General features: G+C 48.1%; 1 protein-coding gene across 3 annotated transcripts; it reads left to right on the top strand.

Annotated features, from left to right (window-relative positions):
• Positions 1–1,375: 1,375 nt before the first annotated feature.
• On the top strand, positions 1,376–12,546 carry WAS (WASP actin nucleation promoting factor). 3 transcript variants are annotated; one of them, XM_077147069.1, is made up of 13 exons: positions 1,376–1,484; positions 6,259–6,424; positions 6,778–6,918; positions 7,175–7,261; positions 7,372–7,465; positions 7,577–7,618; positions 7,712–7,765; positions 8,676–8,850; positions 9,962–10,004; positions 10,204–10,357; positions 10,572–10,975; positions 11,226–11,340; positions 12,201–12,546. In XM_077147069.1, exons 2-13 carry the CDS (start codon positions 6,293–6,295, stop codon positions 12,254–12,256), a joined length of 1,497 nt encoding a protein of 498 aa, XP_077003184.1. In that variant the 5' UTR covers positions 1,376–1,484; positions 6,259–6,292; the 3' UTR covers positions 12,257–12,546. The 3 variants fall into 3 exon arrangements, with proteins under 3 accessions (XP_077003184.1, XP_077003185.1, XP_077003183.1); XM_077147068.1 differs by having other exon boundaries at positions 1,378–1,484; positions 7,363–7,465; XM_077147070.1 differs by lacking the exon at positions 7,712–7,765 and having other exon boundaries at positions 1,377–1,484; positions 7,363–7,465.
• The last annotated feature ends 227 nt before the right edge of the window (positions 12,547–12,773 follow it).

The raw sequence follows: 12,773 nt of genomic DNA, 5'->3' as shown, positions 1-12,773 counted from the left end.
TCCTTTTATCTACCTTGTCAACAGTCAAGTAGAACATATGGAATAAAAATAAATAATAGGGGGAACAAATGCTAAAATAAATTTAGTTTGAAATGCTAGTGATAAATGTAAGCGAGGGGTAAAGGGTATAGTAGGTATAATCTTTTTTTTTCTGTTTTCTTTTTATTTCTTTTTCTATTGTCTTTTTTTTCTTTTTCTGAATTAATGCAAATGTTCCAAGAAATGATAAATATGCAACTAAGTGATGATATTGTGAATTACTGATTATATATGTTGATTTTTTGGTTTCTTAATTTTTTAATTAATAAATAAATTTGAAAAAGAAAAAATATTTACTGATCTCTAAATGTAACAATAAGTGCAACATAAAGACACTGATCATCTTGGACTGTAATCTGACAGCTCAACTGTACAGTTTCCATATTATTTACATTATGAATATTGTGACTGTGTTTACTGATGAGCTATCTCCTGTCTTAAATACTCATGAAACTACTTCTACATTTCATTTTCAAATCAAACAAAAGAAACAGTGAAAAAAAAAAACAGGTGACTGGCTATATCACCTGTGATGTGTATTAAATAACAGGAGTCAATCTCAGCAACCCTTCAGGTCTAACCAGGCAGGCCTAATGCTCCGAAACCATCGCTTGGCACATCAAAAACTGGAGCGTGTTTATTCTTTTAAATACACTCTGTCAAAGGCCCCTCCATTAGAGCGTTGAACTGCTGTACACTTTGTATCCCTTTGGGCCGTATCTTAGTCAACTAATATAATTTTACTACTTTGTATCCAAATACCACAGGATGCCTCACTGCATCTTTTTGGTGTTGGGAGAGCCAAGCGTCCCACTGCGGCAGAATTTAATTTTATTAAAACCACTTCTGAGAGTTGTCCTAAAATTCAAACCGAAGGCAACGCTTTTTGTTTTGAGCAAACCACAGAATAAATGAATGCAGGAACGACGGGGGAAGGCAGGAAAACCCTAAAGGGCTTGTTACAGAGTTGTAACAATTGAATCACCCAGGACACTAAGTGCCACGCCCCAGCGCGTGATCTCACTTAAACCCCAACAGAAAGCACCATGCTCATTCCTTTTACAGATGAACACAATGACAGCCCGAGGTGGTTTCAGAACCCACCACCCTTAATCTTCAAAACCCTGCCTCAGCGGACCCTAACACTGGTCTGGCATCTACTGCGCATGCCCCGATTCAGTGGCCAATAAGAGTCCGGCACCCAGGAGTGGAGGCGGGGCTATGTTATTCTCCCAGAGCCCTGAGGCTTCAAAGCACAGCAAGGAGGGGAATTCGTTCACCGACCAATCAGAGCCCACGTCAGTCCCCGATCTGCTCGCACCCTGAGCCAATTGCCTGCTCCGGTGTGGCAAGAGCTTGTTCGAAATTACGGAAGCGAGGGGTGGGCGGTGAACGAAGTTAATTAAGATGGCGGATATGAGAGAGGCTGCGGGCCTGAAAGTGAGGTCCGCTCTAGGCGGGTGGGTGTCGGGAGGAATTGGGAGGCTTGGGACGAGTAAGATTGTGACATTCTCCTCTCCGTTTGGAGCTTGGGCCTGGCTTCTTGTTGGGATGAGGCAGCCTTTAGTAATCCAGCCCCGCAGAATAAAAGTGGTATGTTACAAGATGGCCGCCACCACCCAGTGCTAGGATCGTAGGCTGACTGTTTCATTCTTACTCCCGGGTGATCCGTCCCAGGCTGCGGACTTTACGCAATCTGGGGAGTGGGTCCCCTTGGGGTCAACACAGCCCTGGGGTCCCCTAACTGGTGTGTGGACAGTCCTGTGATCATACCAACTGAAAGGAGTGGACATTCCTAGAGCTACAAAGATTGGGATGCAGGGAGGAAGCACCCATCCAGGGAGAGTTGGGGGTGACTTTGAGAGTGTGGACAATGTAGGGACTGGGGGGAGGGGGGAGGGAACTCTGGACCCCCAGCTGATCCAGGTTAGCAGCCATACCGTAGAGCTATTGTCTAGCACAGTGTTTTCCTGTACGGGAGTGGGAAACCTGGTGGGTGGGACCTCTGAGGTTGGCCGGGAGGGCTCCAGGGCCATCTCACAGCACTGCAGGAATCTGGCCGGGTCCCACCAAGTGGACCTCTGAGATGGGCTTTGCAGCAGAGAAAGTAAAGAAAGGGCAGTGGGAAAGTGGTCGTGTATTCTGGGTCTTTGACCATCCAGGAAGGAGAAGGGTGAAGAAGAACTCGAGAGAACAGGGCGTGAATGCTAGGCTAAAGGGATAATATTTCATTTATCTAGGTTGCCCAGCTAATTCATAAAAACAGTAACAATAACGCATAATTATAATATGTCAAGCTCTGCCCTAATCACTTTCTATGAATTCTCATTTAATCTTTACAACAACCCTAACCACCATTGTTATATTCCCTTTGTGGGTGAGAGAACTGAGGCATTTGAGAGGTTGCCAGAAGTTACACAGCTGGTAAATGGCCAGCAGTAAAGCCAGGCTAAAAGGCTCAGTAGGGTTCTGACCACTGAGCCCTTCTTATCTCTACAGATGTCTCTGCTTTTCTGTGCACACCCTATACTCACCCCACCCCCACCAGGACTAAAAATCAGCTGCTCTCATAAGGGCCCTTAAAGAACCCATTTTTCCATAGTGAACAGTGTAGAGCCTTTATGGGAGGGGGTTAGGCCCTCAGCGTTCTGAGTTATTTTTCTTCTCCCTTTTCCCAGGGGATACCAGAGAGGCAGTGGTAAAGAGAGGATGAGTTTAGCTTTGTGGGAAGAGGATGGTATATTCACAGCATAGATATCTGGACTATAATTATTTATTCAGCAAATATTGATTTACCCTCTACCACTGCATGCAGGGTCTTGTGCGAGGTGATGAGGATACTGCAATGAACAAGACAGACAAGGATCCTGTTCCTACCTGCCCTTGGGATGTATTTTGGGAATCCTGGGGACATTTGTGGTTCTCACTGTGTCAGGGGTGCTTCTGGCATTGAGTCGGCAGGGACCTGCAAGGCTAGGGGACAGTCCCACAATACAAAGACTTACAACATCCATACATGTCATTTTAGGATGCTGAATGCAAACACTTATTAAAACGGAGCATCGGGTCTGAGGGTTGGGAGCTATTGTTTTCTTAGGTTGGGCCTGTCCCTAGGAAGCACCCCTCAGGGGTATGGAGGGCCATGAGGGGTGGGAAGGTGAGGGGAGAAGGATGGCATTGCAATATCAATTTTGCGGTCCTGGCCTCTATCTTGATCTTAAAGGACAGCAGTTGGACCCTCCCCATGCCTAGATCTCCTCCATGGACTCCATGTGGTGGTGACCAGCATGTGGAAAACAACCCGGGATCATAATACTGACTGTGTCTTACTCGTCACAGGGCTTGAGGCATGGAAATGGGAATTGCATAGGCAGTAATCTCCCCAAAGAAAGCAAACTAAGCAAAGATATGAACAGGAAATGATTCTCAATTTGGTACCCTTTGAGGCAGGCGTAGATGATGGGGGAGCAATGGGTGGGTGTAAATTATTGGGCATACACTGGTATTTGGGGGTTTGTAGGTGTTCATAATATTATAAGAAGTGAATTAGACTTTCTGCTTCCAGCTGTTTTGGGCTGCCTGTATTGTATCAGACCAACTCTCCTGGTGAAAGCAATCAGAAAAGTTGGATTAAGGTTCGTTTTTTAACCTATTTGAAAGCATGGGAGAGCAAATTATCTTTGAGGTCATCACCTCACCGAATGCTATCCAGTGCCAAAAAGCACTGTTTAATGGAGACGTATAAACCAGCTCCAATTTATTAATGCAGGTTGACAGAGTAATTAATACTATATTATAATATGAACAATGATACTAAATTCAAAAATTGCTGTATTACAGAGTGGGGAAACTCGTTTTATTAAGGACCCAAATAACAAAATCTGCTTTAGGATTTTTATTTAAAGAAAAAGATATAAGCCTGTTTGCTACTTAGAAATACAAACAGGAAATATGCAACTTTCAAGAGTGACATGCAACTTTTAAATATTAATTTTAAAAAATAGCACATGTAGCAGAGGTTTAGGGTTCCCTGATGTAGAGCTATAGGGACACATCTGGGGGCCAAGAAAGGAGTAGGAAGGTGGAGAACAAAAGACATAAAAAAGAAGCAGAATTTTATCTTGGCCGCCATATGGCACCTAACAGTTTAGGAACTGTTGACCTCTACTCTCCTGCTTACAAGCTATGTGTTGTTGGGCAAGTTGTCTAAACTTCTCTGGTTCTCAGCTTCCCTATCCCCTATGGGGATAACAGTAGTGCTTCCTTCATGAGGTTGTCTGTGCATATTATATGAGTTGATAAATGTAAGGCCCTTGGAAGACATAGCAGCAAACACTAAGTAAAATTAGACATTATTATTAATTCTGCCTTCATTCCTTCAGTAAACATTTATTGAGCATGTAGTTTGTGTCTGATACTGGTGCTATGTTTGGCCCACAGTGAGTGCTTGATAAGTAGTATTAAAATGAATGAATGCAATGGCCTTTTCAGGACAAGTTGTGGGCTTACCCTAATGATCAAGTTGGAAGGTGCGCCAAGCCTGGAGGTATGAAATTGCCTGGTGTGTTTTGGGGCACCAACAGTTGAGTTGTGAGGGGGTGGCAGGTTGGAGTCACCACACCAGAAAGGGCTTTGAACCCACACTTAAGAGAGAAGCTTTGAACCCGGGGAAATGGGGAGCCACGGAAGTTTCCGAGCAGGATTGCGGGCTCCGCCCTGAGATGTGTTATTTCCTTGCAGGATACGCAGGAATGTCAGTCACATCCCACATCTACCTAGCTCCCCCAAACTGCTTACGAGTTTCGAATCCCCAAGCAGCCTACCTCATAGGCAGGGAAAGTGAAGCCCAGGGAGAAGAGGGGACTGATCTAGCATTCATTTGGGTAAAGTTAGAAAATGTTAAACACAGAATTACCATATGACCTGGCAATTCTACTCTTAGGTATATACCCCAAGAAGTAAAAGCAGGGATTCATCACGTAAAGTTAGAGAAATGCAAACCCACCAATTCCCTTCTTGGAGTAAATAAAGGCCTGAGAGCTAAGCATCCTTACGTGGCTTGGGAGATGTATAGAGAAGCATCCATGGAGGTATTGCTCCCAACAGCAAAAACCAGAGAAAGCCGAGCTGTCTGTTAACAGGAGGCTATGAACAAACAAATCATACATTCATACAATACAATACTATACAGCCATGAAAATGAAAAACCACTGCCACAGGCAAATGTGCATGAAAAACGGTGCAGAGCATGGTAAGAGTATAGACTCTGGGCCCAGCCTGCTTGGCTTGCATTTGGGGTCCTACCACTTACTCTCTGGAAGAGAGGGGGGAATCATTCATTCATACTCTGCCTCAGTTTCCTCATCTGTAAAACAAGAGGGAGATGGTAAAAGTGTACATCCCATGGGCTGTTTTCAATGTGTCAGTATTTGAAAGGGTTCAGAACACTGCCTAGTATTTATCAAGACCTACATGAGGGTTTATTAGATAAAAACAGAATGTTGGGTGGAAAAAAGCAAGTTTCTGAAGGTATTTTTTAAAAGTTCAAACACAACATAAATTAAACAATATGTTGTTTAGGCAATCATGCATGTTATAAATTCCTCTCTTAAGAAAAGGGGATGATAAGCAGAAAGTAATTTGGGAGCTGTGGGGAGGCAAGTGTCGGGGATAGGGGAGTGATCCAGGTGAATATATGTTGTTGGCAATGTCAGCGCTGTGTAATTAAAGGGAAAAATTTTAGTGTGATAACCGTTCAGGTCTAGGGGCCTTTGACCTTGGCTTCAGGCCAACTCGATAAATCTGGGGAGGAAGGCGGCCACCTAGCCCCATGACTGTTCCCTGCCCCAAATGAACCCTGCAGAGCTGCTGCAGATGGTATAACTCTCACTGGCAGGAGCATGCTGGTGACCCCAGCCAATCAGAAGGAGGAGGGTCTGAGCCAGTTAAAGGAAGATGGGCCCCAAACAGTCAGAAGGGAGGAGGACCAGAACTAGCCAAAATGAGATGGGTCTAACCAGTCAGATGGAAGAGAACCTGAACTAATTATGAGAGGAGGACCCCAGCCGGTCTAAGGGAGGAGGGCCCAAACTTGTCCTAGGAAGGAGGAGGAGGCCAGGCACACTGAGGGGCCCCTGGAGGACTTGTTTCCCTTGTGGTTTTTTGCACTTCCTGTTCCCTTGCTCACTGCGGAAGTTCCTCTTCTTACTTTACACCCAGAGCCTAGCTGGAGAGGAGAAGGACAAGAAGCACCATGAGTGGGGGCCCTATGGGAGGCAGACCCGGTGGCCGTGGAGGGCCAGGGGTTCAGCAGAACATACCCTCCAACCTCCTCCAGGACCATGAGAACCAGCGACTCTTTGAGATGCTGGGACGGAAATGCTGGGTAAGCTGAGGACCTCCTGGCCTTCCCTGTCTCGCTTTCCTCCTCTTTCTCTCCTCCTCCTCTCTCATCATCTTCCTATCTTCCCCCCTCCTCCTTTTCCTCTCCCTCCATCTTCCCCATCCTTCCCCTCTCCTCATCTTCCCCCCCCCCCTTCCCTCATCATCTCACCTTCCTAGAATCCACTTGCCACTGTTCACCATCCCAGAAAGATCTTGAGGTCTACTCACTTTCCCTCTGGCTGTAGCTCTTCCTTTGGGCCCAGGGCATACATTGGAAAGGAAGGACTAGGTCTGGCTCCCACCCTCTGGCTGCTTCTGACCAAACTCCACTGACCCCTGCTTTTACCCTCCTAGACGCTGGCTACTGCAGTTGTTCAACTATACCTGGCACGGCCTCCTGGAGCTGAACACTGGACCAAGGAGCATTGTGGGGCTGTGTGCTTCGTGAAGGATAACCCCCAGAAGTCTTACTTCATCCGCCTTTATGGCCTTCAGGTGAATCCCACCCCTCACTGGACATGCAAACCACTTCTCATCCTGCAACCCAGATTTGTGTCCATAGCTCTGAGCCTTCAGAGAAGATCCCAAAACCTTGATCTCCAGAACCTCAACACAAATACTGAGCTGGAAATCTCCAAATCAGATCCTGGGGCCCCAAATCTGGACACCATGCTCCCTGCCCAGATAACAAAGGCATGCCACTGAGGGTGAGTCTCAGAGCCCATGTGTTCCCCATCCTGCACCTCTCCAGGCTGGCCGGCTGCTCTGGGAACAAGAACTATACTCACAGCTGGTCTACTTCACTCCCACCCCCTACTTCCACACTTTCGCTGGAGATGTGAGTGACCAACCAATCCCTGGATTTAAGTTGGGGTGCAGGGAGGAAATGGGGGAAGGTGTGGGGGGCCTGGAAGGTTTCTGATGCTAAGGCATGTGTAGGACTGCCAGGCAGGGCTGAACTTTGCAGACGAGGGGGAGGCCCAGGTCTTCCGGGCCCTGGTGCAGGAGAAGATACAAAAGAGGAATCAGAGACAAAGTGGAGGTGAGGAGGCCATGGGGGAGGAAAGGAGATTGGGGGAAATGAGTGCAAGGACGGGAAGCTAGAAAAGCCCCTCCTGTGGTTCTGGTTCCCAGTTTACCTGTCTCTCCACAGACAGACGCCAGCTTCCCCCACCGCCAGCACCAGCCAATGAGGGTGAGTCCACTAGTTCAAGTAGGGGTAATAAGGGGCTAGCCCAGGAACCTGTGGCAGGGTTATGATAGCACTTTATCCACTCCATCTTCCCAGAGAGAAGAGGGGGGCTCCCACCCCTGCCTCCGCACCCAGGTGGAGACCTAGGGGGTGAGTGCTGATTCTTCCACGTCTCTGGGTGGATGGATGGAGGTGGGGAGTTGGTGGATGGGTGAGTAGTTGGGTGGATACAGAGAAGTGGGTGAATAGTTGGTTAGGTGGATGGGTGGGTGATTGGGTAAATGGAAGAATGAATAGACAGGTGGGGGAGTGGGTGGGTGGATGGATGAGTAGATGGATGGTGAATGGATAGATGGGTAGATGGGTGGGTAGGTGAATGGGTGGGATGGATGATTGGGTGGGTGGGTGGGTGGATGGATGGGTGGACAGATGAGTGGATGAATAAATGGATGGATGAGTAGGTGCATGGATGTGTAGATGAATGGGAGGATGGATGGATGGATGGATGGATGGATGGATGGATAGATGAGTGAATGGAGGAACAGGTGGGTGAATGGATAGTTGAATTGGAGTGGTGGTAGATAGATGGTTGTGTGGGGGAGTGAATTGATGGAGGATGAGAGTAGAAGTAGTAGTATAAATGTATAGGTGGGCGTGTAGATGTATAGATGAATGGGTAGGTGGATTCATGGGTGAATAGATGGATGGATGACTGAGTGAATTTGTGAATGAGTGAATGAATGAACAGTGTATAAATGACAAAATTTTGATCAGTGAAGAAAGCAATGATTGAATGAATGAATAATTAAATTAATAAGTCAGTGAATGAATGAGACAATAGTTAAGTGATGATCTTGAGTGAATGAATAAATGAATGAATCAGTGCATTTATGAATGGTTTATGGGACTCACCCACTTTTCCATAGACCCTACTTTGTCTCCTCACCTAGCTTCCCCATGACCATCAAACACATACAGAGATTCCCCCTGTAGTCTTCCCTCTATGCTTTGGTTGGTAGGTGAGTGGGTCAATGGTCCAGTCACCCCATTTTGCCTACAGGCCCACCAGCCAGCGCACTGTCCCTGGGGCTGGTGACAGTGGACATCCAGAACCCGGACATCACAAGTTCACGATACCGTGGTCTCCCGGCACCTGGGCCTGGCCCAGCTGACAAGAAACGCTCAGGAAAGAAGAAGATCAGCAAGGCTGATATCGGTGCACCCAGTGGATTCAAGTGAGAACTTCCCCCAAGCGGGCCCACACATTCCTGGGTAGGCAGATGAACAGGTGGACAGGAGGACAGTTGAATGGATAGATGAATGGAAGGAAGAATGGGCAGATGGGTAAGTCGGTAGGTGAATGGGCTAGGTGGGTAAATGGTGAGGGGGTACAGGGCTGGGACTATGATAAGGCAAGTGGGGCACCTAGGGTACAAAATTTAAGGAAGCAGTCATTCTCAGGGTCATGCAAGTGCAGTTCATGACTCTGAGAGCGAGTGCCTCCGTAAATTCTTTGACCTTGGCACCTTGCTTGCCTCACCCTAGTCTCGCCTTGGTTGGGCTGGTGAGTGGGCAGATAGATGAATGGATGGGTGGATGATGTGGACGGTAGATGAGGTGGATGGCAGAGGAGGTGGGTGAGTGGGGAAGTGGGTGGGTGGGTTAGTGGAGGGTGGGTGGATGGACAGATGGATGAATGAATGGAGGGTGGAATGGAAGATGAATGGATGGGTGGTTGGATAGACGGGTGAATGGGGTAGATGGGAAGTGAGTTGGGGATAGATGGATGGGTAAGTGGATAGGTGTGTTGACAGATAGATATGTAGGCTGACTGGTTGTTAGATAAGATGGATGGGAATGAATAGGTGGACAGATGTGTCATGAATAGACAGCTCAATAGATAAGTGGACAGAGAAGTGTGTGGCTGGATGGGTAGACAAATTAGTGGATGTATGGAAAGGTGAGCACATGGATAAATGGATGGGCAGATGGAATATGGATGAGTGGACATGTGTGAGGATAGATAAGGTGGACAAAGGGTAAACAGATGTGTGTGGGCAGATGGGTAAATGGAGAGATGTATGGATAGATCACTGGTCAGACAGGTGAATAGATAGGTGGACAAATGGATAGGTGAAAAGAGGGACAGGTGGACAGATGGGCATCACAGACTATGGAATCCCTTCTAATTCCATAACTTCTGCTCTCACTCGTTCACTCTTGACTCATTCATTAATTCTGGCTTCTTAGTGTACCTCTGGGCAGGAGAGGGTGAGAGGGCTTCACTAGGAAGGGCGGGGAAGGAAAGGCAGTGAGGCTTCACTGGGGTCTCCTCACCTCCTTCAGACATGTCAGCCACGTGGGGTGGGACCCCCAGAATGGATTTGACGTGAGTAACTCCAAAGTTCCCTGGACCCCACTCAACTCCTACCTTTCCACAAACCATTGCTCAGATCTTACCCCCAAGCCCCACCCTTTCCCATACCGCTATCAGATCCCCCTCTGGAGTGGACCCAATGATAATCTGTGCCCCTTCCCTCCTCACCTTATCCCCCCACCCCTGCTCTGGCCTCTTTCCTCCCTGGCAGGTGAATAACTTGGACCCGGATCTCCGGAGCCTGTTCTCCAGGGCAGGTATCAGCGAGGCCCAGCTCACTGACGCTGAGACCTCCAAACTCATCTACGATTTCATTGAGGACCAAGGAGGGCTGGAGGCTGTGAGGCAGGAGATGAGGCGCCAGGGTGAGCCCCCCACCTCCTATTTACCCTCTTCTTGTCCAGCCCTGGCAACCAATACCTAAGAAATACACTGAAGTCACCCAGTCCTCATGGAAACTACTGTATTACTTGAATTGGGAGTTGGTTAGTTGGGGTACCCATTTTACGAATGAGCAAAACCGAAGCGCTGATAAAAGAACTATAATAATAATAGATATGTATTGTTCTCCCTGCACAGAGCCACTTCCACCGCCCCCACCCCCATCACGAGGAGGGAACCAACTGCCCCGGCCCCCTACTGTGGGGGCTAGCAAGGGTCGTTCTGGTCCGCTTCCTCCTGTACCTATGGGGGGTACTCCACCCCCACCAACACCCCGGGGACCCCCACCCCCAGGCCGAGGGGGCCCTCCACCACCACCCCCTCCAGCCACTGGACGTTCTGGACCACCGCCCCCTCTGCCCCCTGGAGCTGGGGGTCCACCGCCACCACCACCACCGCCGCCGCCGCCGCCACCCAGCTCTGGGAATGGGCCAGCCGCTCCCCCACTCCCTCCTGCTTTGGGGTCTGGGGGGGGCCTGGCCCCTGGTGGGGGACGGGGGGCACTTTTGGATCAAATCCGTCAGGGAATTCAGCTGAACAAGGTGAGGACGGTCAGGATGGAGGTTTGGGAGTCTGGGGCTCTGCGCTGTGCTGTGCAAGTCAGGATATTGGGCGGCCTGGGAGCAAAGACTGATGGGGTTTTTCGACTTTTGGATTCTGGGGTTCACTGATGGGGTTTGGATTGGGGGTGGGGGAGAGTGGGCTGGGGGGCCCTGAAGAAGATTTGCATGTGGGGAAGGAGACATAATGAAGCTTCTGAGTTCTACTGTGTTGTGTTCCTTCCTGCTGCAGACCCCCGGGGCCCCAGAGAGCTCAGCACTGCAGCCGCCGCCGCAGAGCTCAGAGGGGCTGGTGGGGGCCCTAATGCACGTGATGCAAAAGAGAAGCAAAGCCATCCACTCTTCGGGTGAGAGCCCTGCCCTCCACAGGCCTTTCCTGCCAGGACTGTAAGCCTGGTCCCCAGGGCCAATGTTGGCATAAAAACCACCCCACCAGTCCTTACCAATGTTAATGTTAGTTCCACAGGTTGGTGATGGGTGTTAACACAAATCTTATTATTTGACGGGTTAACATTAACTCATTATGCGACCATACTATAAATTAATTCTAGCTTTGTTAATAATAATAGCGTTAATGCCAACCCCATGTGATGATAAGATCACAAAGAATCCCATCTTTGACAATGACGTTAGCCTTAACTCCACATCATTAGCATTAACCCCAATATATGGCAATAATATTAACCTCAACCCAAGCCCATAAGATCAACATGAATTCATTATATGACAATATCATAATGAACCTCATCTTTTGACATCATTAACCCCATCGTGAGTCAACAATATTAACACTAACCCATTTGGAGACATTAATATTATAACTTACCCCACCTTTGACGATACTATTCAAATTTACCCCATTCAGTGACAAACTGGTTAACGTTAACCTTTTGGGTGACAATAACATCACAGCTAATCACATTTTCGACTATACTATTAACTTCAACTCCAAAAGAACCCAGACCCCAGTTATAATCCCTGTCTCATCCCAAACTGAAACCCTAACTTTTCACTCCTCTGATGAGGCCCCTTCCTCCTCCGACTGCAGGGTCTCACATCTGATTTCCTAATAGGAGACCCTTGTCTGCTAGGCCAGGAGATCTAACATCTCAAGCTCTAGGAAGTGCCCCACCCCCACCCTGTCTAGGCCTCTGAACCGTCCAGCCCATCCTGATTCCCCACCCCACATCTTTCTCTTTGCCTCCAGACGAAGGGGAGGACCAGGCCGGTGAGGAGGATGAGGACGATGAATGGGACGACTGAGTCACTGGCTCCCTGCCCCCAGCATCCTCCTCACAGACCTGCTTTGCCAGCTCTCTACTCGCACCTGCTCTCCCCTGTTCCCCTGGCAACCGCTGCTCGAAGCACTCCACTCTTTGCTTCTAGGCTCTCAAACCCTGTTTCTTCTCTACCAACCCGTCCAAATGCTGTTATCCCTGAATCATCCCCACAATTGCCCTTAGCAATTGTTGGGGCCCTTTTTGGATGAAATTTTTCAATCCTCCTCGCTTGGGATTTTTAAACCCAAATAAATTGTCTTTTTATCTCTCTAAGTCGCGGTTTGCTTATATTCCAGATGTGGGAGTTAGGGATCCTTTTTTTTCTCCCCCAAGGTTCCTTTTCTTCCTTCCTTTATTTATTTAGCTTTTCATTTACTCACTCACTCACTCAGTCAGTCATTTGAGTGTATTTCTTTGTTTCCTTTTGTCCTTCCTTCTTTCCACAAAAATCCATTGCCAGGCACTACTTTCGGTACTGGGCATATAGTGGTGGAAAAAAA

The sequence above is a fragment of the Tamandua tetradactyla genome, chromosome X (assembly GCF_023851605.1).
Source record: "Tamandua tetradactyla isolate mTamTet1 chromosome X, mTamTet1.pri, whole genome shotgun sequence".
In the NCBI taxonomy this organism is placed as follows: domain Eukaryota; kingdom Metazoa; phylum Chordata; class Mammalia; order Pilosa; family Myrmecophagidae; genus Tamandua; species Tamandua tetradactyla.
The sequence above is the reverse complement of the archived record's forward strand: the minus strand, read 5'-3'. Positions and strand labels throughout refer to the sequence as shown.